The 25,462-nt window shown below is 38.9% G+C and overlaps 1 protein-coding gene across 1 annotated transcript in view; it reads right to left on the bottom strand.

The window, feature by feature from the left end:
* suclg2 (succinate-CoA ligase GDP-forming subunit beta) overlaps positions 1 to 25,462 on the bottom strand; it is a 187,743-nt gene that overhangs the window by 70,818 nt on the left and 91,463 nt on the right. The window contains exons 8-9 of the mRNA XM_041816576.1: positions 21,078 to 21,239; positions 15,915 to 16,057 (exon numbers count right to left, since the gene is read on the bottom strand). Coding sequence (XP_041672510.1) covers positions 15,915 to 16,057; positions 21,078 to 21,239 — 305 coding nt within the window. The remainder of the gene's footprint in view (positions 1 to 15,914; positions 16,058 to 21,077; positions 21,240 to 25,462) is intronic.

Below are 25,462 nucleotides of genomic sequence, written 5' to 3'. Positions count from 1 at the left end.
TTTTTATTTGACTGAATTAAAACTTTTATCGTATATATGTTCTAGTTGGAATCTAAAAGCTTGGTTATGCTTTCAACGCATGGACAAAACTGATGCAGAATCATGATGCGGAAACTCTGGTGCATTTACACCTAAACTGATATTCTCCCAAAAGCTAGGGGGCAGTGTGTTCAAGAATCAGGTCTGTAGCGTGTTTAATGCCATTTTGACGTCTGCTGTGTCGGGGTCTGTAAAAATTTCAGAGATGTGCGCGGCCAGACGAAAATTGGCTGCACGAGACCCCCGCGAAAGGGGCAGGTTTTAATATTTGACGTCACATTCGACACGCGGACACCTCATGACCTCGTGGATGCGTCAAGCATAAAACAGGCTTCACTCTGACAGGATCAAATTACTCCTGCTTTCTGGATCACAATCATTCCAATCCTACTTTAAGTTTTTTAAAATCATACTCTGAAGGTTTTATCCAGATGAAAACAAAATTATCTAACTTTATCTGGTTTCAAAATCCTTTTCCTTTTTCGTTGTCAGGATTTGATCCAATTTGGCAGCCTTAATCTGTTTGGATTCCTTCTGGACAATTGAGTCCGTGTGGGGTAAGATCATAACCAAGCTAGATCAGATATAACTAATGGCAGCAATGAGTACCTCTGGCATCAAATGTGTCTCCAAAGGTCATAGTAGACGGTGATATGGCATTAATACACAAAGAAAATTAATAAACTCAAAAGAAATTATTAAGGCAGTTAAAAATATGCACTGTTTATCAAATATATCCAGCTGCAGTAATGACCCATATGTAAAAGGTAGAACAGAAGTTTAATTATAGGGGAGAGCACTGAGAAAGCCCCTCCATAGGATTTCTCTGTGATATCATAAAACAGATGTCGACCAAACAGACGAGGCCGCCATCAGCTTGTTTATATTTTTCTCAAACAAATTAATGCATGTTTTCCTCACGTTTGGCCATACTTGCTGTTTCACCTTGTGTTTGTGTATCTGTCTGGCTTCATCATAGGTGTTCTTGTTCATGTAAGGCTGTACGTGGGGCGTGTGACAGAAGTACACCACTCTAGAGAGCTAAGGCTGTATACAGCTGCCTGATGTATGGGATGTAAACTATAGACATGGAAACACCCGTGGAGGGTGCTATGATGTTAATTCTGGGATCAGACTTAAAATAATATAAACATGAAAAATCAGTTGTAACAACAGGTCAGCTCAGACTGATGATCAATGATCATAACACACTGTCTGTACTTTGTTTCCCTAATATTTTCAGACGCACACAGACAGAGTGCTCCCGGTGTATTGGCTCAATTAGTGACATGTTAACTAGTAACTTTTGGGTAATTAAAGACAGTAAGAGTCGTTACAAATAACCCTTAACTATATGTTATTATGTCACAACTTCCTCATTAGATATGCATTTAATGACAAACTTAACTAATCAGGGATGCACGATGCTGGATTTGACAAAGTGCCCTCATTGGTGCCTTCTTAATGAAGAAATTTGACAAAGTGGTCTCTTTGGTGACCTTAAAGTGGAAGATATGTGTAAGTGGACATAATCGCCTTCTTACTGGAGAAAATGTGACAAGTATCCTCGTTGGTGCACTGTAAGTGAACAAACTTCCACAAAGTGGTCTTCATGGTGCCTTCTAAGTGCCCTTGCTGGCACCCTCTAAATTAACCAAAGTAGTCAGAGTGGCCTCCTTGGTGTCTTCTTAGTTGAGAAAATTTGAGTAGGTACTGACATTTTTGCCCTCTTAGAAGACAGTATTTGACAATGTGGCATCCTTGGCGCCTTCTTGTGTAGAAAACTGACAAAGTGGCCCTTTTCGGTGTCCACATTAAAATTTGACAAAAGGGTTTCCTCAGCACCTTAGTGTAGAAAACTTAAAAGTGCCCTCATTGATGCTCTCTTAGTAGACAAAACTTAATAAAGGGGCCTCCTTGGTGCCTTTTTAGTGGAGAAATTTTAATAAGTACCCTTTTTAGTGACCTCTAAGTGGACAAAAATCGGGATAGTGGTCCCTTTGGTGCCCTTTCAGTGGACAAAACTTGACAAATTTTCCTCTAGATTGCCCTTGTGGTGTTGAATTATTCTCCATGGTGTCCCCAGTAGACAATATGTGACTTCCATAAAGGTACACTTTGCGTGGTTGAAACCTCATAAAGTGAACTCATCTATTTTATTAAAGAGGTATTGCGGGTAAAACCATTTTTTTTTATGTGAACTAAGGTTTCTAAGCATTTTAATATAAGTATTTGACAACTTTCTATACATGGCCACATTCAGCAGGTGCCCCTTTTGTTATTTTTGTCCCCGCCTCTTAAACATCCTGAGTCCACCACCAACTGGACATCTCCAAAAGTCACGTATTTTATCATTCACCAGATTCCCATAGCTTTAGTATGGTTTCTGGGGATTTTCACTTGCTGTTTTATGCTCATACAGTGGCAGTACAAAAGGCTTGTTTAAATTTTTCTGCAGGGACTTCTTTCCAAAACACTCAACACCTGTTGTCACAAGAATAATCATGTAGTTTTTGTGGTCCCGATGGGCTTGTTCAATTAATATAATAAAATAGAAATGTGGTAAACAAGAACATAAAACATCATTATCCAAAAATAAGACTTCCTGTTCACCAGCTGCTGATAAACAGACAGGAGCGGTTATGTCTCTCGTTGTCCATGTGATGCCTGCGTTTCTGAGTTCAAGGATCAAAGTCTTGGCTTGTTAGGCACCCACACACACACAAAAGCTACATTCTCAAAGGAAAAAAAATACACACATTAAGACCCTGTACAGTCCATGTGTTCGTGCACACAGACTGACAACTTTGAATGAGGCTTATTGTGAATTCATTTCAAGGACTAACACAGAGTTGGTGCACTTTGGGTTCAGCCTCTAACATTATAGCTTCCCACTCTGCTGCAATGTCAAGGAGAATACAGACAAAAAAACACTGTATATATGTATCACTGAAGCAGGATTTTAATGCTCTGTAAGCAAATCTGCAAGAAACCCATTATACTAGGGTAGAGCTTTTCTCTTATAATGACAAACCAATACAATGACCTACTCAGCACATATGTGAAAAACAGAAAATACATCACCTAGAGTGCCACTCCACCCCTAAAGCACTCGAACCCCTTTAACAATCAATGCCTGCTCTTTCTGTGGCCTGGCCTCAGTGTGGCAGCCCCAGTGCGCTGGATGGACTAAGTACTCGTCCCTCCATGGCTGGCCCCCTATTTAGTCCTTGAGTAAAATTCTCTAAGCTGGGAATGAACTCCATTACAGCTGCAGTTGTTTTCTCCCTTTCCCTCTTCTCTCAACGGCTTTGCATTGCTTGTTTTTATAACACGGAGCCGGGCATCTCCCAAAGGCCCTCGGCTTTGGGCGAAAAGGTAATTTCTTTCCCTCTAAAATAACACACCGCAGTGCTCTCACATCACAGGTAAGTCTTGTGATTAAAAGTCATCTGGGTCCCTGGAGGGCTGAATGTGGGTGCTACAATACAAACATGCATTTGCACCTATTTGCGCTTGTGCACGGTGACTGAGTGAGCCGTGTGTTTTCCATCAAATGCATTACTTGTAGCACCCTACGGACACAACCCTTTTAAATAGAGCTCTTGTCCTCTCTTCTAGTCTTGCAGAAACACAGGATGTTGCACCTTTCACTATGAATTTCTCTGGGTCAACTGGTTTGGGCTGCAGCTGCTGCCTTTCTGTGACTCCATAGGTCTATATGTTGAAGCTCATTAGACATGGGCTCAGACATCTCCATATGGGGATGAGAAAGGCAGTGCCTGGGGTCCTGCAGGATTTAGCTTGCAGGCATGAAACTGGGGGAAGCTATTCACATTGACTTTAACAGGATTTAGCTAGATGAAAGGCAACAGGGAAGAAAAGAAGGATACAAAGAAGCTAAGAGAGTAAGGGAAAGACGGGGTAGAAATGGAAAGTGCTAGGAAACACTTAGATGATTTACTGGCAGCAAAACACTCACTGAGGTTACACTTTAGCCATTCAGGTAGAATTAAAGTCTTGAATTTAAGAAATTAAGATGTTTTCACAGAAAAATCGTGTCAGAAGTAGTACAGCTTCCTTGTAGTGGGAGAGAAGGGACTTAGAGGCCAGCAGGCTCAAAAGTGTCACTGCAACAAGAAGGAAAGTGGTTAAAGAGGGACTGCAGGTGAGCTAAAGCAGTGTCACTGAGCTGGAAAGAAGGAGAACAGTATGTAGTTTTGCTCAGGGGCTGAGAAAGAACATGCACAACAATCTCACACAATCATGAAAGGTGAAAATGAATTGAAAAACAAAATAAAATATGAACTCTCAATTAAAGGTGAGCCTTGGAATTCAAAATTAAGATCTCACACATGCCAGTGGGAGCCACAAAAGATGTTACATAAACAACAGTGTGATAATGCAATGCGGTTTACACATGCTTATCAACACACCTCCCTAGCTGCCCAGGAGGCGAGTTACCAAGCTGAACTAATGCTAATGTGCCAATCTGTGCCTCTTTAACCCCACCTTGTATGCTGTTGCCTGAAACAATGCAGAAGCGCAGAACAACCGGAGCAGCAGTCAACAGGCCTAAAGGTTATGTATGCAAGTTTAAACAAGCTGTTTTATATGTGAAACACACAAGAGGAGGATGGGGCTCAATCAGAGCGTTTGTGATTGTATCTAAATGAGAAAATATCTTCAGGAAAGTGGAAACATGCCTCAAATTTTTCTGCTTGCCTTTTCAGACTTACTCCTTCTTTAGTAGCCCTCAACAGCAGTTTTTGATTTCTCCTTTTTAATGTACAATAAGAGTAACTTAAGAGTAACTGTAAAGAGTTTCAGCTGAAGTGCATCGACCATGAATTTCATTAAAGGGCTTTTGAACATCATGGACAGTGCTGGGAGGGAGGAGGGATAGGATGCACCCACTACCCCCTTCCTACGGTCCCTCATCAACCACAACATCGCTCAGTCTCTGCTGCTTTTCAGATTTGAGTAATAGTCATAATGCCATGACCATTTACTGTTACTGTTACTGACCTAATTTTAAGAAAACATGGTGTATTACCCAGAATCCTAGAGTGTCATAGCGACGTCTCTTGATTGGTTGAGAATGCCTTTACCCACGACACTTCTGCATTCTGCTTCTAGTGACTTTAATGGCTTTTTCCAATTAAAGGCGGTTTTAATGTGAGAACGATGACATATGGCCATGTAAAGGGAACTAGCTGGTGTGTTATTGGCCTTGTTTTGAGAGAGACATGATTTATTCACGATCACAATACATTACCAAGTGACATTGCTGATTGGTGGAGCCTGCCTGGACCTGTAAATTTCAGCTGCTGTGAGTGAAGGTAAAAGTGTCAGAAAAAGGAGGCGGTAAATGTTGAGATCTGTGGTGACCAAGGTTAATCTTGCAAAACAGATGGATTGGCCAGATTCCGTATCTGTCATCAGGTGAACCCATCTTGTAAAGCTCCAGTCGATAAAACTGTGTGTAGTTGAGGTTTAGTTTTGCTGAAAGCTGGTAGTAATGGCTGCTGCCAGTGTAGCTATAGTATAGACATGGTTTTAGCAGAACTGGAATACATTTCTTCATTAAAAAAAGAGCAAAGAACAGCACTGAAAGTGTCATGACAGAAATGATGTTTCCGCTCTTTTTACTGACCTGCTTAATTTGGGATGGTTACAGGTGGGGTGCAGTTGAACTGGGAGCCAATTTGTACAATGGCTAATGGTGGAGATACTAGTCTGGATGTAGCCACAGCGGCAGTTTCAGCTGAACTTGGTCACATTCCTTTATGACAGCAAGAACATGGAAGTCAAAAGAATGCACAGAGGTTTTCATTGTGAAAGGATGGTTCCACTCTCCTCCAGACATGCTTTGGTATGAGCAGTACTTATGGGTGTGGATTAGTCATATTTCACACCAGTAGCAGTGACTATTGCCTATGAAGGTATAAGCTTGGATGTAGCTATAACAATTTTTTGAAATCAGATTTGAACAGCATTTCTTTATTGAAATAGGAGCAAAGAAACACAATGGAAAATATGTTTGCCCTTTCTAGTGCCAGCCTTGGCATGAGTTTGATCCACCAAATGCAACAACACCTGCCTGCCGTTACGTATTTACCTGCACATGTCTACTACTCCATTTTGCCAGTTGCTCTGACTGGCCAGTGATGCATCTAATCACCTTTAGAGAATTTTCTGAAAAGTCCTGCCCTTCCCAAACACTTTGTATGGGAGGTTTTCCAGATGAATGAGAAATATACTTATCTGGCGTGTCCGGTTAGGCCAAGGATATGGTAGTTTTGGATTTTTCCTTTGGCTTGTTTCTCTGGTTAAGTTTTTAATTTACAAAAGTATTTTACAAAAGCTTTTTTCATTGGTTTTAGTGTTATTTTTATTCAGTAATGTCGGATAGTTGGCAGGAATGAGATCCAAAACAGCCAGAAAATGTAAACACCATACAATTTAAAATTAAAATCACCTCTTCATTCCGTTTTTTTATTTATTCAAATTTGATGATTAAATATAACTCAAACCTAAAATTAACACTGTGTGAATTTTTCAATCAAATCAAGCCATTTGACACTCCCCAGGCTGCAGTCAGCCTGCTGCTGTTTAAGATTTTGTTTACAATTTATGTACTATTTTAGTCTGTTAAATAAGCACATTATGAAGTTTAAGTTAGTTTTGCTATTTTGTGAAAGCCTAGTTTTGCTTAGTTTAGGTTAACTAAAGTTTTTTTAATCTTAAAAGAAATGTAATAAAATAATTTTTAAAAACCTCTTCACATTCAAAATGGGAGGCAGCTAATGTAAGCAGTGCTAGCTCTTAGCCTTTGTTACGTATATATGGCTGTCCTAACATACTGACACACTGCCTGTAATGCCTATAAAACAGTAGGACATGCAGCTGGTTCCGTTTTCACTGAAGAAAAGTGTTAAGCAGTGTGGATGCTACAATTCCCCTGCGTAAGAAGATGATGTGATGTATTCACTCTGCCACGTAATTAAAGTGTAGTACTTCAGGACTGAGTCTCATATTATACACCACCATGTGCAGTTGGAACAGCTGATAAGTGCCGACCATGACTTTTGGGATTTGTCAGCCAAAACTGAATGGACAATAAAACAAAGATCAGTTATATTTTTAAGACCTGCACTACTACAGTGTCATCAAGTGTGTAGCCTTGAGGTTAATGAGAATGTCAGTTTTTCACTGGCAAGTTTCTGATAAATATTTAATAAGCTGGCTTAAGCCTACAGATTGTACTTGTAGTAAAAATGCAAATTAAGCATAAATAATTGTCTTTTTTATGCTTTCCTCTGTGCATTTGCATTGTCTAACTCATTTTGTTGTGTTTTTTAATGATGATTTACAACTTTTTAATTCACAGCAGACTGGAGTAGATCCTGACAAAGGCACCTCTTTTAAATATATAAAAGATAGGGAATCATTTTGAATTGAACATCTATTCTGAATAGAATTGTATCGAATCAACTCTTGAGATAAAGACAGATTCACACTCCTAATAGTCACCATCAGAAATGCTCTTTCTCTCACACATACATGCACTTTCCTCTACCAACAAACATAACTCTTCTTATCTTTCATGCCAGGAGGGGTGAGACACATCAAACAGTTATGCCTGCTGCTGGCACAGTGCTTTCAGCTGCTATCTGCCAGTTTGCACAGGTGCGGTCAGGAAAAAAAGTTAGACCTAAGTTTCAAACATACCAGAAATCCATGTGAGCGGCTGGGAGCAGCTGATTGGGCCATGATCTGACCTTGTGCCTGCACATGGTAACACAAGGACATGCAAGTGAGCTAAATCTGGACGAACTTCACCATTAATAATGCCACTCAAAACTCAGGAAAAATGTGCTTTACCTTGCATGTTTGTCAAGCACTAGATTAAATTTTAGCAAGTTATTGTCTTACTTTTTTTAAAGTATCACATTATCTGTTGCCTTACTTTATGTGAATTCCATGAACTGTCTTTTACCGCTTTACTGTGTCTTAAATACTGTAAGAAAACTCACTGTGGTAAAAGTCTCACCTCATATGCACATTTACACTCATTAGTCTATTAACTGTAACTCAAATCACTGTGGTAAAATCCATCACTTCTTATTCATATTTGCACTAATTAATCTACTCACTGTACTATGACTAAGTTAATCTGTTTACCGTACTCAAATGCTGCAAGTGATTAATCTATTCACTGTAACTTAAATACTGTGAAGGGCTCTCTGTGGTAAATTAACTCACTTAATATGCATATATATTTGCACTTATCAATCTACTTACCATACCAATTCCAAATCTATTTAATATATTTACCGTATTCAAATACTGCAAGTAATAAATGTATTCAGGCAAACGCCTTTAATAGCTCAGGGCGTATCTAATAAAAGACAATAAAATCACAGTTCTTATGTAAAGTTGCAATAATTAATCTACTTACCGTAATAGTAACGCATTTAAGTTAGTCCATTTACTGTACTCAATTCTGCAAGTCAGCTTTTCACCATAACTCAAATACTGTAAAGGTCTCTCTGTGGTAAAATACCTCACTTCCTATGCATATTTGCACAATTAAACTACTTACCAGACTTTAAACAAATCTAATCTTTTCACTGTACACAAATGCTGCAAGTAATTATTCTGTTCACCGTGATTCAAGTGCAATAAAACTGCTCTCTTTGGTAAAAGGCCTCACCTAATATGCACGTTTGCACTATTCAACTATATTGAAATATTTTCACCTCATGTGAATATGCCCTCATCCTTGCATGTCCATGATGTCTACTAGGGCTAAACCATTTGCAAAAATCTAATTGCGATTTTTTTTGCCACAATATTGCAATTTAATATGCGATTATTCTTGGGTTAATCTTCCACAAATTCCACAAACTTTAAGCAATAAATAACTCCATAAATAAGACCATGTGTATCGAAAACAATGAAATTGTTTCAGAAGCAATGAATCCATAGTAGTATGAATCTAAATACGGGGGTGCAACGTGCTTTAAGCTATAAAGGAGGCAGATGGGGTGGGAGAGTTGAGGCTGGCTACCAGCTAATCACAGCCGGGGTATGACTTTCATGAAGTAACGCTGGGCTTTATTAGTTTTAGACAGAATGAGCTACCTATTTTTGCTCGTATTGCAAATGTGATGTCATTTGCTTTGTTTAAGGGCATTATCATTTCTATGCCACTCATTTTGATTAAGTGAAAAACATAAATACCATTATAAAGAAAAAAAATGGACCCTTAAATGTTTGCATAATGTGCATAAAATCTCTGTCGCTGCCAAAAATTGATTTATTAAACTGGTATTTTGACACATTCCAAGTTAAAGAGATATTGCAACTTCTATGATTTGAAAACCGCAGCAGGCCGTATTGCAATTTAATCTAATTTGCAATTAATTGCTCAGTCCCACTGTTTACACATCTTGCAACCATACTATTAGTGCACACAGACTTGTTTATGCCAGATATAATACATATGACAGCTTGTATATATTCAAATCTTAATTTTGATCCCTTTTTTTTCAGTTTATCTATTTTTTGTATTCAGTGTTTAATTCCAGATTGCTGGAGTCTGCAGTCACATTCCTTGTTGCATCCTTCAAAGTGTACTAGGCCAATAAAGCTGATTCTAATTCTGATTCTGATACTAAAGTTATGCTACTAAAGATAAAAAGAATAATACGGGTTTAGCCCCTATACAGACCAGCCCTATAAGGGTGTTTTTTAAAGAAATGTCATCATTCATTTTATCTCATAGAAATAACAGAAAAGCGCCTGAAGCACTGAGAACAAAATGGCTGCTGAGTTGGTCAAAACATCCATCTGCCACTTTCTTTACAGCACAGGCACAAGGCAATAACCAGGATATTTAGCTGTTGGTATTTGCTGCCTCTGTCTGCTTTGTGCCTACAGGTGAAGTGGGGGAAAGCTCAATAAATTTAGCCACTCTGTCAAACTGTTCTTTATGTGCATATGAAAAAAGTGGGGCTATTTATTTTAGCATGAAATATAAATTTGTCCCCGCTTAAAGAGCCGGGGGCCAAAATTCAAACAGAGTTGAATGGTCTAGTACACCCAGCTGAGCTACATAACATCTCATATGTTTAACACACTCTGGGCTACACTCTGCTTCCTGGTTCTCTTTTTTGGTCCCAATTATTTCATTTGACTTTTTTTCTGTGTTATTTGTACCTCACATACAATATCCCAATTTCACTAGCTTTTTCTTCTCTGTTCTTTTACAGGATAATAATGTTTTAGGTAATGAATGCTGTAAGGGTAGATATGGGAGAAGAGAGCAAACAAGAAAAAAGGAGGCTTTGTCATCTCAGACGCTGTCTCTGCTATTCAGAGACGGCAGTACACTCACATCACTTCCACTCCTCTCTGCACAATGAGCCTGAAACATCAAAGCTGAGACCAGGAGGAGGGAGAGAGCAAGAAAGACGGGAGAGAGGGAGACAAAAGTGTAAAAGCGAGGCTGGAAGAAAGGACAGAATGGAAAAAAACAGGCCCCACATACCTGTTTTTGTGGAAATGTATGACATCATTATAGCAGGCTTTCTCCCTACTGCTGCGCGCATGGATGCTGAATGCACTTCTGTCTTTCCCACAGTATATAAACAATGGTAATAGTCCTAGTGCTCTCTAATAAAAAGCAAATATTCATGTATGCAGGAGAACATTGATGGCCTTCCCTACAGGCGCTATCAAAGTCATTTTATGCAGTGCCAGTGGAAATAAGCATCCCTCATAGCATATGCTGTCCAAACTATTAGCTGGAAAATGTTGAAATAAATGAAGAGGTAAAACAAAAATGATGTGAAATGAGGTGAAACAGCCCATGTGGGACTTCAAACAGTGAAGAAATGTCAACAAAGAGCTGCATATTTGGAGGCATGAGCATTGATTGCCTTGACAAAAACATAGAGCAACACTCTCTTTATATCTTTTTGACGTATGGAATCAATAATATTTGCCTTGTCATTGCATAGGGTCTTATTTAAACTTCAGTTTTTTGAGTCTGCAACGGTAATTTGTGAGAAACTAAATGCAAATGAGACACTGACTTCCTCGCTCTTATTGTGAAATGATTAACATTCCCTCCAAAGATCAGAGCAGGTTTCTCAGCTCCCCTGGTTGAAATGCTAATGGTGCTTCCAACCCAGTTTAATGTCAACCCTATTCTACTTTTTCCTCTGTTAGGGAGGAGCTCCCTGTCTCTATTTCCATACACAGCAGCAGGAGGGACAGACAGCAGGCTTACTCCCCCATCTGGATCTGGGGAATCAGCCCAAGAACAGAAAGAGAAGGAGGAACAGGAGGAGGGTGGAGGAGGATCTTCTTGTCCACGCGGGAGGGTTTTTTTAGAAAAGGGAAAGAAATGAATGCAGACTGTAAAACCGTATTTTTGCCTCGGTAGTACTCTACCTCGTTTTAAAAGGGTTCAATAAGAACCGATGACGGCCCCATACGGGGAGAAGGTGACAGGTCTTTGTAGTTATTCTTTCTCCGATTGATCTCATTGCTTTCTTTCCATCCTCTGTATTCATTTTCATTTTCCTGTACAGACCAGTGGATTTAATTCATGTGAGACCAAGCAGAATCTACAAACAGCAGAAATCGGAGTGAGGCAATGCATCACCTGCTGAGGTGTTTTGGCGGGTAGGTTTTTACATTCATCTGTAAAAGGTGTGCAACACTGGTCTATTCACTGCTGTGAAATAAAAATGAGGCAGTACTTTTAAAAATACATCTATTTCCAGGAGCTCAACACTCGCAGCTGTATGAAACATGTACAAATGAGTTGATTGAGATGAAAAAGAGCTCTTTAGAGCTGTTATTAAACATAAAATTTTAGAGGCAGACTGTGGATCAATGTGGTTACCTATGTTACCATTTACCCTTCATTTTATTTATGTGTTTTAATTATTGTAAAATCTGATATACAAGTGGTCTCAGTACTTTAGATGAAGCCCTGGTTCCTATCCTATTATAAGAACCAAGGCAACACAGGAACCCAGCTACACAGGTTGAGACCTAGAGGACCAAAACGTGAGAGGAAAAAGAGAAACAGAGAGGTAAACACAACAGGAGAGTTAAAAAAATAAAATAAAATAAATAAAGAAGGTAAAAGCAGTCAAATATTTTAAAAGAAAAACAACAAGAGTCAGTAAAAACAGTAAAATATCAATTAAGGGGTAAAAATCCATGTAAAATGAGGCTCTATAAATATAACAGTGTTAATATGAACAAATTTAACACCAAAGAAGAAGGAAGGAAACCAATACAAGGGACACAAGCGTTAAAGAGATGAAGTAAACAAGGCTTGAAAGATTAAGAGGAATTGAAATATGCAAAATAATTAAAACAAAAGTTAAAGAATCAGAGAAGATAAAAACTAAATAAGAACCAAATAAGGTGAGGACATTAAACCAAGTCTATAAAAATTAGTTTTCAAAGGTGATTTGAAGGAAGTGACTGATTTTTTTAGACACTAAAAAGCTAAGCTCTGCTAGCTTAGCTTTAGCTATGTTAGCAAATTAGCTCAGTTACCTTTAGCTAAGTTAGCTTCAGGAATGTGAGCTTTAGAAAACATAGCTAAAGCTAACTCAGCTACGTAGATAATTCAGATGCGTATCTTTTGTAGCTCTTTTGTGAGCTTAAATTTAGCTACCTTAGTTACATGACTGTAATCTGCAGCTAAGTCGAACATAGGTAAAGCTAACTTAGCTACGTAGCTAATGCAGATGCATAGCTTATTTTAGCTGCATTGTGAGATGAGCTTTAGCTATGTAAGCAACTGTGCTATGTTAGCTACGTAGCTGCGCTGTCTACATAGTTTATGCAACCAACTGAGCCATGTAAGCTACATTTGCTATGTTAGAATGTTTTCATTGTAGACAAGCTTTTTTTCCTACTCAGCTTAATCAAATATTTTGTAATCAGGTTGTGCTAATAAGGTTTCTAACTTCTGGTATCCTAACCCTTACTTTCACACTAACCTTAAATGGAAGTTTAATCTGATTTATTTAGAAAGTTTAAGCGAGTATTGCCTTTCTGAGATATACAGTGTCTCAAATGAACAGTCTGTGAGAGTGGCCATCAGAGACACACAGCCAGACTGCCTCGCCACTGGTCATTTCTTGTCATTAACAGAGGAATCTTCTAAATCAAACCATAGCTTCACGGTGTCTCTGTATGTAACAGTATATCACTATTATGACCAATGAGGAAGTAACGCTGTTACCATCAGCAATGGTTGCTTGCACTGTGAATGTGAGCAAATATCCAATCCTGTCAGGTTGTGTTCAGTGGCTAACTGTTGTGGCAGTTCTTGAGATCATGATGGTGCAGATCTAGCATTAGTGTAATAGTTACACTAGTGTACAGAATGCAGCCCAAAGATTACAATAATATGTATTTCAAGTACATTTATTGCACCAACTTTAACTGTAGGTGAACTTGCATTATTCAAGTAATGTTAGAAAAATGGAAATGTAAATTGGGGACAAGTCTTATATGCTAGCCTTTATGTAGTTATTATGTCAGTCATCTGTAATGCAAAGATCTTGTTTAGTGATTTGGCACCACCCAGAAATGTAGATGTCTGAAGCCTGCTTTATGCCTCTGCTTTGATACTATGCCATAGCTGCACCATATTGGCATATGCTGTTGTGTGCAAACTTGCGTGCTGGTGTGATCGCATCACTCTGCAGTACTTCGCCCCAACGCTCAACTCGAGTGCGGCGTTTATGCCAGTTCCTGGTCCCATCACCACATTTCCTACAGAAAGCTCCTGCAACTCAAACCGAGCATACTATGTTGGAGTTGCAGCTAATACATTTTTGGAAAAAGTCGATCACATTGCAGTAACTGCATGAAAACAAAACCTCAGTGATGAAAAGAACACTGAATCAGCTAACATATATGATGGGGGAATGGTTGGTGCTTCACTGGGCTCAGAGAAACACGGACAAGGAAATGTGCACAGATATTGTCAGGTGTCGGCAAGAGGATTTGACAAGTTGTTTTGCTGTCGACAGCCATTAATCTTACAGCAGAGTACACATAATACACCTGCAAACATATGAGGAGACCGTTTCCAACCTAAAACACAGTTTGCTGTGACCTTAATTAAATGCCTCTGCCAATGCTTTGGCCAATATATGTGCATGTATATGTACAGTGCTTAACAAATTTATTAGACAACCCTAACCCTAACCAAAGTAAGGTTTATGCCACAGCTGCCCTAAATAAACAGCATTGGTAATTACTAAAATCATTTTTTTATTTTCTGCAATGGTTAATACACCAATATGTAGAAGCTCTTTAACCCAAATGATATTTTTAATGCTAAAATATAATTATTATTGTGATCCATGAATTTTCAAATGTACTGATTTACAAAAAAACCTGAAAAAATAGTAAAGCACATGAATAGGTCTTGATTAATACGTCAAATTATAGTCATTTACTTGCATTCCTGGACAGCAAAATTTGTTTTAGTGGTTGAATGTTTGATGTTTGAGTGCTTAATTCATTTCTGACTTCTCAGAGAAGCCCAGTGAGCTGGCTCAAATTTGGGTGGATTCAGTTTGAAATTCCTCATTTCTGTTCAAAATGGTAAAACGTGGACTGCTCACTGAAAATGAAAGAGTCCGCATTAAAGCACTTCATGATGCTGGATGGTCTTTGAGACAAATATGACAGGTGGTCTAATAAATTTGTTAAGCACTGTACGTGTAACATGTATAGAGTAAAAGAGGATGTTTTTGACCCTGCATAAACCAGCTTTTAACAGCCTTTCTCATGAGGGTCGGTTTTGGAGTTTCTCTTTAAATATAAGTGAGCTCAATCTTCCTCCGTCTTTCATGGGGTGTTTTGACACAAGAACAGCTCTGGACATTGATGGGGATAGGTGCTCAGGGCCAGGTATTATTAGATTTTATTATGATGACACATTGTTTCTGTCAGATTTTATGTTTTAGACTTTGCAGACCACGAGAAAAGGACTAGGTTGGCTTGCTTCACAATTTGAACACAGTACAGCTTTTCAACAAGTCAGTATGAAGCACAACTTAAAAGATTTCCTGCTGACTCAAATTAATAAAAGATTCATAATGAAAAAATAACTGGTACTGTATCAAATGCTGCTCTGTATTCATCACAACTAAGCTCTGACAAAGATGCTAACATGGAGACAACCAGAGATCAGTCCAGGGATGTGGGAGTGACAGCGGCGGGGGAGTTAGCTGTGTGATGACTGTCAACACATAATCAGCAATGGGATATCTTTACAAGGCTCATGTTGTTTAGTTTAGACTTATTAGCTTTTTGAACAAAGAGCTAAATCACTTGTAAAACACCCCCAGCTGCCACTCATCCAGAGATGCGAGATGTCAAGAAAGCACGCTTTGATTACATTTGGATTTGTGCATCTTTTTGTGTATACAACCTGCATATGAGTCCTTGTCATCACATATGTGGATGTGAAAACAAGTCATTAAAGATCATAAAGCAGAGAGCCGACAAAGGACTTATACTTGTGCAGTTGAAAATGATGGCTTATAATCACACAGCCTCCCAGACTGTCTCTCAGTGAGACATGGAGTAATGCCAAGGTCTTTTGTCTAATGAGCACTGTTGTCTTAGTGACACGGTGCTAACTAAAGAGACAGAGCTTTATGAAAGTGTTATGACAAGAAACATGCCTGCAAGATCAAGACGAACCAACAGGTGGTTTTCTTTGAGGGAATGCTCAGAGATATAATGCCAATTTAGATTGATTTACTCAGTTTTAATAATCAGGGGTTGTAGAAAAAACATTTTTCTCCTACCTTTGGGTCAGCAGTGAGCAGCTTGAAGGCCTCGTACACCTGCCTCTCTTTGACTCCACCCCCCAGGTCCAGGAAGTTAGCTGGCTTTCCTCCATGCAGGTCAATGATGTCACATGTGGCCATGGCCAAACCAGCTCCATTCACTGTAAAAAATAAGAACTGAGTCAGTTCATTATTTTTCAACAATTTATTAATTTTAGTTGGTTCCTGGTGAAGAACTACCCCTAGAAGACCAACGTGAGTGTTATTGACTGGCCTGCACAAAGCCTTGACTTGAATCCCATTAAAAATCTGAGTGGGGAACTGAAGACGAGGCCCATGCCAGAGGACGATCAAATCTGGAGGAGTTGGGCTTCAGAAGAATGGGCTGGGATTCCTCAGGAGATGTGTCTGAGACTTAATGAAAACTACAGCAAACGGCTGCAGGCTGTTATCCAGAAAAACAGGGGACACAACTAACTATTAGATCGGGGGGGCTAATCATTTTGACCCTAGGAGTTTTGTGTTTTTGTGAATTTTTTTTTTTGTGTGTGTGCAAAGGCATCCAAATAAAAGTAGGATGTTTGGAAAAGCCATGATAACAGCACTTGGGGAATGCTTATAAAAATGAAATATTCATGGGGGGGCTAACTATTTTGTCTTCATCCATACATGAAAGTTTAGGCATTTTTTGGTTGTGTAATAAAGCATGATTGCATCGCTCTGCTTTGATCTGGAATGTAAGGGTTTTGCATCAAAATCATCCCGTCCTTCTCTTCTTCTCTTTTTGTGAAATGTGTACTAATTTAATTTTATTAACTATGTCCTCTTTATTTGTAAAATGAGTTCAGTGCCTCCCTATGTTTTATAAAGAATCAAATGTCTGGTAGGATGGTTGTTTGATCATTGCCATAGATTAATAATAAAAAAAAAAAAAAAGGTATCCCAATCCTATTTGAAAGTTTTGATCATCAAGCACTGGATATTTTATCCAAATAAACCCCAAATTTGTTTCCAAATAATTTGCAAAATTTGATTAATGGAAGCTGCCTTTCCTTAGCAGTGTTTCCTGCATGAACACTTCTCACAGGCTGGCTGCCCAGGTACACCGGAGGCTGCCGGAGAATATTTGGCGGTCTTTTTTGGCTTTTAACTTGTTTATCGATCCAAGGAGAAAAAAGCCGGAAGGGCCAAACACATGCTTTACTGGGAAACGCTACACAGCAAGTAAGAGAGACAGAGAGACAGAGGAAGGCCATCTGGGATGCCGGGATAACCCTTCCTCAGATGCATTGACTTCATTTCTACTTTTGATGGAAGAAAGTATGTATGTCACAGTGAGACTGTAAGTAATGCTGATGTTATGGGTTGGAAGTGGCATGAACGGGTTAACAGAGGCAAACAAAGCAGAAAGTGGCAAAAAATTCATTTAAAGTGGCAAAAATGTGCATACAAATTGTGAAATATAGTTAAAATTAACACAAATGGAAGTAAAAAGTAAAGAAAGGGTGTTTATAGTGGCAAAAATGGGTTAACAGAGGCAACGATATGTGGAAAGGTTGTAAAATGGGTTAAAAGTAAGAAAAACAGGCAAGAAAAGGAGGTCAGAGGGATTAATGAGATTGTGAAAATGGGTAAGAAGAAGCAAAAACAGGTAAGAGGAGGTAAACATAGGTGTAAAGTGGAAAAATAGGTTTAAAGTGGTCAAAACAGGCGGAAAAGAGTGGTGAAATGGAGTTACAACTGGTAAAAATGGATATATAAAGCAGTTAATGGTGGCAAAAATTGGTTAAAACTGGCAAAAAAAAAAAAACCTTGCAGAAAAGTGGTCAAAAGGGGTTACAAGTAGTCTTGTAGTACTCAAGACAGGTCTTGGTCTCAAGAACACATTTTGAAGGTCTTGGTCTTGTTTTTGACTTGAGAGCATTTTTACTCAGTCTAGTCTCAGTCTTGGACTGGCTGGACTCAGGATTTTGCATCAAGACTGATCGAGACTAGCACTGATCTGCTATTCTTCGACTTTATTAAAGTGATAATAAGGAGAAGCACTTGCTAAAACAACAAATAGCTTAAATTCATGTGTAATTCCCCCCCGTGATGACTGCAACCTTCCCTGTGTTGTGACTGAGGGACACACCCCCCTGCAGAAGGATGAGACTGTGAGCTAGGAGAGCCTGACAGTTTTAGTCTTCATTTCTTCATTTCAGATAAATACTAAACAGTGCTTTCAAACTTTACAAGTCCTGTTTGTTAAAAATATTAACCCAGTGTAGAGATCAGTGCCAGAATCAACAGAATTTAAGTTTATTAGCAAACTTTTCAACCTGAAAGACTGAAAATATGGTGCATTTAGGTAACCTCAGTAAATTAGACGACTGTATCTTAAATGGTATGATATGTTCAAGTGTCCCATAGAAGATAGGAAAATTTAGTTTTGACAGGAAACATCAATAAATGCAGCTTTGAATATGAGGAAATTGTTTGTATTTGAGGGATATAGAATATATGTTACAGACTGAATACTGACATTTTAGCTCAAACACAACTCAGTTGTTACCACGTCTATTGTAAGTATTTATCCTCATTTTGTTTTGACCCCAATCTATAGAAAAGTATCATTAGTGGTATCGATAAGGACTCGGATCAATAAGGAGTACCGATAACAGTATCAGTTTCAGTAAAAATGAACAATCCCCATCCCTCATCATAATGAGACCCTGGTGTGCACGTTTTGGTCACAAACTGCTGCCGTCTCTTATGTTTCTTAAATACAACCAAGCTCTTCTTTAAATCTTCATTTCCCATTAAAAGAAATGGGACTTTTGAGGACGTTTTGTGGTCTTAAGCAACCATTCCTCTGTTTGCTCATGATGGTGAGCTTGGATTCCAGAGTGTTTTTTTTTACTGTTTTTTATTTTCCCAAGGCTGGGCATCTGATGTAATTTTCAGTTGAACTGTTCCTGATTATTTAATGTTAGAATTTGACTTAAAGCAGCTGTGGTTAGCTTACTGACTGTTCTGCTTCCTTTGAAATCTTTTCGAGTGCCTTATGTGTCAGACACCTGCAAAAACTCAGATGTCAGTCCATCTTATTTCTAGGCATGAGACCGATCCGATATCAGTATCGGGTCCGATATGGACGTAATTAATAGATCAAATATCTGACTGACGGCGCCAATCCAAGTGACTGATCCACATCCATCCTACAGTTTGCGGTAGACCATGAACGCACCACAGTCTAACATGAGACAGCCTGTGTGTAACTGAGCTAGTATTAGTTGGGGATGTTCTAAGCAGTATAATTACCTAGTAGATTAAACGTAAATCTATATTTAGAAGGGTCAAAACTAGTCTAAAGATCACAGAACACAAGGAAGAGTGGGTGTGATGTTAGCCTGGTAACGGGCGTCGCTAGCATTGAAAGCTAGCCTTCGTTCCTCTTTGCAGATTAATATCGTGCTTTGATATTTGGCCTCTTGACTAGTCATACATGAGCTTAACCCTCAACAGCCCACATACCACTTTATTTCCATTTACTACTTTGAAAAACTGTCATACCACAATCCTCCTACTATACACTACTATACACTACTATACACTAACAGGTTAGCCGTTAGCCGTTAGCCACCACCGTCCTCATTGTTTAAGGGTCAGAGAGGAAGGCTTCAGCCATTAACTGAAGCTACAGTGGTCTCTAGTGGCGGGGGGTTCATTAAAGAGCATTATAGACAGGGATTTATAACTTATACTCAGTTGTTGTTTTTTGGATAATGCTGATAATTATCTTTTAGTAGTAGTTCAAATACATTTGTTTGGAATACATTTAAATTCAATTCATTTTTGTATTTTTTTTTTGCTTTTTATTAAGAGGAGCTGGGTGGTTTACTACAGCCTTGTGTTACCTCACATATTGTGGGTTCATTCTGGTTTTACTGTATCACAGAGAGTTGGGGTAGGCCACCAAGGAAGTCTACCAAAGTGACCATATATGGTTCCTTGCCCCATACAAGTTTATAAACGTTGAAAAAACGATCTCCATAACAGGTACGCTGTGTTGAACAATGTCCCCCAGTGAGTACATGTGCTAACACTACTAAAGCTTGAAATATTCTCTATGAAATTCAGGCTGAAGTCCTTTTTCAGAAACTAAGACAAAAGTCCTTGAAAGAAAGTGTGATGCCAGCAGCCACGAGTTGATTAAAAAACATTCTCAGTCACTGAAGGAAAGGTGACATGTACTGTATGAAAGGCACCAAAGAATCCAGCACTAAATTACCATCCACAGAAGAGCAAATAGCTGGAAAAAATGTCACACTTAAGAAGTGATTCGGCTGGAAATCTTCTAATCAGTAACATTCAATGCTTCAAGTCGAGCAACACAGAGAAAATTTGATTATGAGTCGTCTCCAGACTTCAGAGAAAAAGCGTTGATTAAAAGAGGTTCTGCTACGCTTTTTGTGGTCTGTGTCATCATTTAGCCAACTGCCAGCCCGGCTTCCCTGCTGAGTTGTGCGGGAGCCAAGAGCACAAAAAATGTCTTACCTCATTTGGTTTAGCCGAGCTGAACTTGTGTCCTGGCAGGCTCGCCGACCAAGGTCTCAATAAAAGGGAAATTTGCTCAAACAGCTGTCACTTTGGTGGCTTACTGAGCTCTCAAGGAAGCTGCAGGGCCTTAAAAGCTGTTGTTACTTTAAGAGAGGCTGGGAGCTGGGGATGCAGAAGTGGGGTGTGTGCATTAGTGTGTGTGTATTGAGGGTGGGTTAGTGTTAACAGGCATCTAATGTGTTTATGAGGCTATGGGGTAAGGAGGGAGAGCACCTGTTAGTGCGGCTGTACACTGTAAAAGCTTTGATTTATGACAAGAGCGGGGGCCTTTAATGAGAATGCTAACAATCTGGCTCACTGGAGACTTTCTGGGTGGATTATAGCTAATTAGGACACATTGGTTACGGCAGCATTCCTTCTGGAGTGCTCAGAAAGCTGCTTGTAATGTTGACTGGAGAAGAGCCGAGGCTGCTTTTACTTTGACTAAAGTTTCAACCGTGTCCAAGCTATTCACTTAAGTGACTAAAGAGAGGCGTTAAAGCTTTATGCTAGAAAGGGTTTCGCTTACAGGAGAATTAGTTTAATGGTTGGTGTCACTGTGCAGGAATGAGTTCAGTTACAAGGCTTTTGTCTCCATACCAAAGCAGGCAATGTTCCCGTCCAGTCCAATATATTTGAGATCCCACTTGGCTGCCTCCATCTCTGTGGGGTCACTCTCAGTCATGTCGTCCATGGCGAACACGGCTTTCTGACGGAATTCGGCATTGTCGTCGAAGTTGATCTTAGCATCAAAGCAAACCACTGGAGGAATAAAGAGATAACAAAGACATGTAAGAGATAAAGGCAGCACAAGAATCAGAAAGAGATGCTTGGCGAGGGGGAAAGGAAAAAGTATCACTTTCTACATGAGGAGTGGACTAATTAGCATTTCTAAAACCTGAGATTAATGAACTGAGGGCTATCCCCTCGGCCTACTGGTCTTAATTATTTCAGAAGTTGTCTCACTCAGGGATGGGTTTTTGACACTGCCTCTAAGGGATAGCCCATTATAGTAAATGGACACTTCCTTTACACTTCAAAGAGAGCACATTTCAAAGAGAGTACACTTATGAAGCTACCTGGAAGAAAAACAGGCCAAAAATGTCATAAATTAGTTGAAAGGATTTTCTAATGCGAAACATTTTAAAAGAGACTGAAATCTTTAAGGAGTGGTTTGACTTTCATGCTGATACGACAGAGATGATGAGAAGATTGAGTCCACTTTCATTCCTGCTTTGTGAAGTGTGTGGTTCCTGTGTTTTGGTTGAAGAAGGCACCCTGTTTACTCAGTTTATCAAATTAATTACATACTCTGTAAAAAAAAACAAAAAAAAAAAAAAAGGGTTATTCATCAAAAAATACAATAAAACCAATAATATAGCCCAAATTAAACACTTAACACTGATCAAAACTATATGTATTAACTGTGATAAATAATCACAGTTAAGCCTCAAAGCAATGAAAACCACCAAGTTCAGTCAATCATGTTGAGTGAAACTCAAAAGATGAATGAAAAAGCTCCATGGGACCCCGGATGAGCATTAAATACAGGAGGGTCTTCAGGAGGGCTGAATGATCTGTGGTGTGTTGCACCAGCTACAAGTAAGTGCTTAATGGGGGTTGAGGTCAGGGCTCAGGGACAGTCAAGTTCTTCCACACCAAATTCATCAAACCATGTCTCTATAATCCTTGATTCACTGATGCACAGTCATGTTGGAATAAATAAGGGCCTTCCCCAGACTGTTGCCACAAAGTTGGGAGCATAGCATTGTCCAAAATGTCTTGGTATGCTGCAGCACTAAGATTGGCCTTTACTGGAAGTAAGGGGCCTAGCCCAAAATGACTTGACCCACTTTGTTTAACAAATGTTTATAAATGAAGACCGCATGGCTAGGTGCTTGATTTCATACACCTGTGGCAGGAAGTCTGATTGAAACATCTAAACTTAAAAATTAACAGGCTTGGTCAAATACTGAAATCCATATAGTGTATCATGATTTTCACTGTTGCCATGTTTTTAGTTTACATCCAACTCACCAGGTAGTTGTATAGTCTGGGTCTTATTTTCCAGACATTATTAGAATCAATATGTGATATTGAAGACCCAAAAAGTATCTATCTACCCCTTCTATTGCACTAACAGTGTTTTGACCAAAGGATTTCCAGTAAACTTTGTATCTTTTAAAATATTGTTGTTCTACTTATATCTTCACTGCTTTCTGTTTTAAACAACTTAACATCAACTTTGTTAAACGACTGTAAAACCACAGTAAAACAGCACCTAGAGAACTGACATTTAACAGTGAGAGAAGGTAAGAAAATGTGGAAACATGGAAAATGTGTTGTGTCAGTACCAAACAGACAAAGAGAAACACAAACAAGACTCGTTCATAGACACATATTACACACAGACAGCCAGCTCTTCAGGGACTGGGGCGTAAACATGCTGTTTCCTCAAGGTAAAGTAGCATTTCCACTACACAATTCCTTTTGTTTTTGTTTTGACACTTCTATTATTACAGACCATCTACAAAATGAATTCAGTTATTACCAAATGAGACAAAAAAAAAATTCAAATTCCCCACCCTAGAGAAATTTTCCTTTCCACCCCATGTTTGTTGAATGACTGCTGGAAAATAGCTGCACTCCCCTGTGACATGTTTGCAAATGCAGCTAAAAAAATGAGCTTATTTTAATGTGAAGCTTGTCTACAGAAACTGCCTCAATCACTGAAGTTATTTTATACTGCTGATAGGAAAGGAAACTCATACCTCTCTGTAAAAACATAAAATCCCATTCATTTGATGCATTAATATTCATAAGAAATCATGAAACAACAAGCTACTTTTGTTATGTCTTGGTAAGCACTTCTGAACAGGAATCAGATCTTTTGAAGAGTCTAAATAACATCAAAGAAGTGATGCATCTTCACCGTGCTGTAATGCATCTCGAAAGGACGCGTCACATTCAATCTGTGTAACCCTCTGAAGATGAGACAATTGTTCTTATTTCTCAGGACGAAACAAAGTTCAATCGAAGTTCAACAAAAGCAGAAATCACACCAGCTAGAATATAGTTCATAACAATTCATAATATTGTTCTTATCTACATGATGAGCACTTGAAAAGTGAACACTGCCAGCTTCTCCTTCTGTCATTTTGTCACCTTCAGAAACAACGGGGGACATAATATTACCATATTTCTGTTGTTGTTATTGTGAATTCAAGTGTTTTGTTTTATCAGGGAGCACTTATGATGGGTGAAGATAAAAATAGATGCCAAAGGCTACAGAAACTTGGCTGCTGAGGGTGTTGTGTGTCTGAACTGAATCTGGACCCAGGGCTATTGTAAATACAGATTAAGTCTCAATGCAAACTATTATTTAACACAAAAAGTATCATAAAATGAGCTACAAAATGCAGATCTGGCCAAGAAAAGATAATATCCTCTGTTAAGGATCAGCTTATCTAGCTGTCTTGGGGAGATTTAAAAAAGGCAGCCAATCAAAGTCATGCTTTAGGTTACACGTAGGCAGGCCTGCCAACAGAGTTCACTGGGCCCCTGACAATGTACCCCCCCAAGGTGTGATTTGATAAATTGAAAGTAGTGCTAGCATTCATCATGGCTAACAGTTACTTTATATTGGCATTGAAAACTGAGTCAAACTATTATTGGGTTCTGATGTTGGAACTTTTTATTTGTGCAACTTTCAACCCCCTTTTAAACCACTTTTTCCGCCCATTTTTTTCCACTTTTATTACCTCCGCCATGGAGGTTATGTGAACGGGTGGGTTTGTTCAATGGGTATTTTGTTTGTTCGTTTGTTAGTTTGTTAGCAACATAACTCAAAAAGTTGTGTGGATTTGTTGACGGATTTTAAAGAAATTTTCAGGAAATGTCAGAGATGGCATAAGGAAGAACTGCTTAGATTTTGGGACTGATCCGGATCACCGTCTGGATCCAGGAATTTTTTTAAGGATTCTGTACTATTGGGAGATAGGACTAATGGTAGAGCTCTGCTCTATTACTACTTTACACCAGGAGATGGTGGACATGAGTAACTTCAATCCCAGCAGCATTTTGGCTGTGTTTTCACTCAAAGTTTTGGAGTTTATAGAGTTTTTCATACGCATGTCCAGTTGAGGAGACGAGTCGAAGCGTAACAGAGGGAAAGACAGCGAACTGTGGCGAGAACACTCACAATGCTGGGGCGGATCCAGGAATCTTTTAAAGGATTCTTCATTACTGGGAGAAAGGGCTAATGGCGGAGGCCTGTGCTCTCTGAGTGCGTTTCTAGTTAACCTTTTTTTATCAGTTTGGCAGACTTTTTACCCATTTTTGTCACATTTTAAATCCTTTTCATTATGCCTAATTTTGCCACTTTTAAAAGCCCATTTCATAACATTTTTTTGCAAAATTCTGACAGATTTCAAACTCTTTCCATCACTTTTTCTTTCCGTTTTTCCAACTTTTGATTGATCAGCCCAGTGATTTAATCAGCCGATTATGGCCTATCAGACAGATAGACTTTGAATGTTAATAAATTTTTGCTTTTGCTAATAAAAAGCAATGTATAAGACTTGGTTTTACTTAGATATGATGTCTGTTTTCTATTGTTTATCCAGTAAAGGGTGTGCGGGCTCCTTTCATATCACACACTCCATATAGCTATTTAGAAGAGTGACAACAGCTCAGTTCAGCTTGGTTGAGCATCAGATTTGTTAAAAAGAACGGGTTGCCTCAGTGGTAAGTTCCTAACTACTTTGTGAAATAAACAATAGCTCTATAAGTTTCCTGTTTAATTTAATCCTCTTGTCCATGAGTCATGATCTCATCTGTTTATGTTAGCAAGCTAAAATTAGTATTGCCTAGCATAACATTAGCTGGCTATAAACTTTAGCTGGGTCAGTAATGACACAATGAATGTTACGGTGCAATATCTCAGAAATAATGTGCTCACTCAGGAAGCTGCATGATGCCAGATA

The sequence above is a fragment of the Cheilinus undulatus genome, linkage group 3, assembly GCF_018320785.1.
Source record: "Cheilinus undulatus linkage group 3, ASM1832078v1, whole genome shotgun sequence".
In the NCBI taxonomy this organism is placed as follows: Eukaryota; Metazoa; Chordata; class Actinopteri; order Labriformes; family Labridae; genus Cheilinus; species Cheilinus undulatus.
This window is presented reverse-complemented; position numbering and strand designations above follow the sequence as displayed.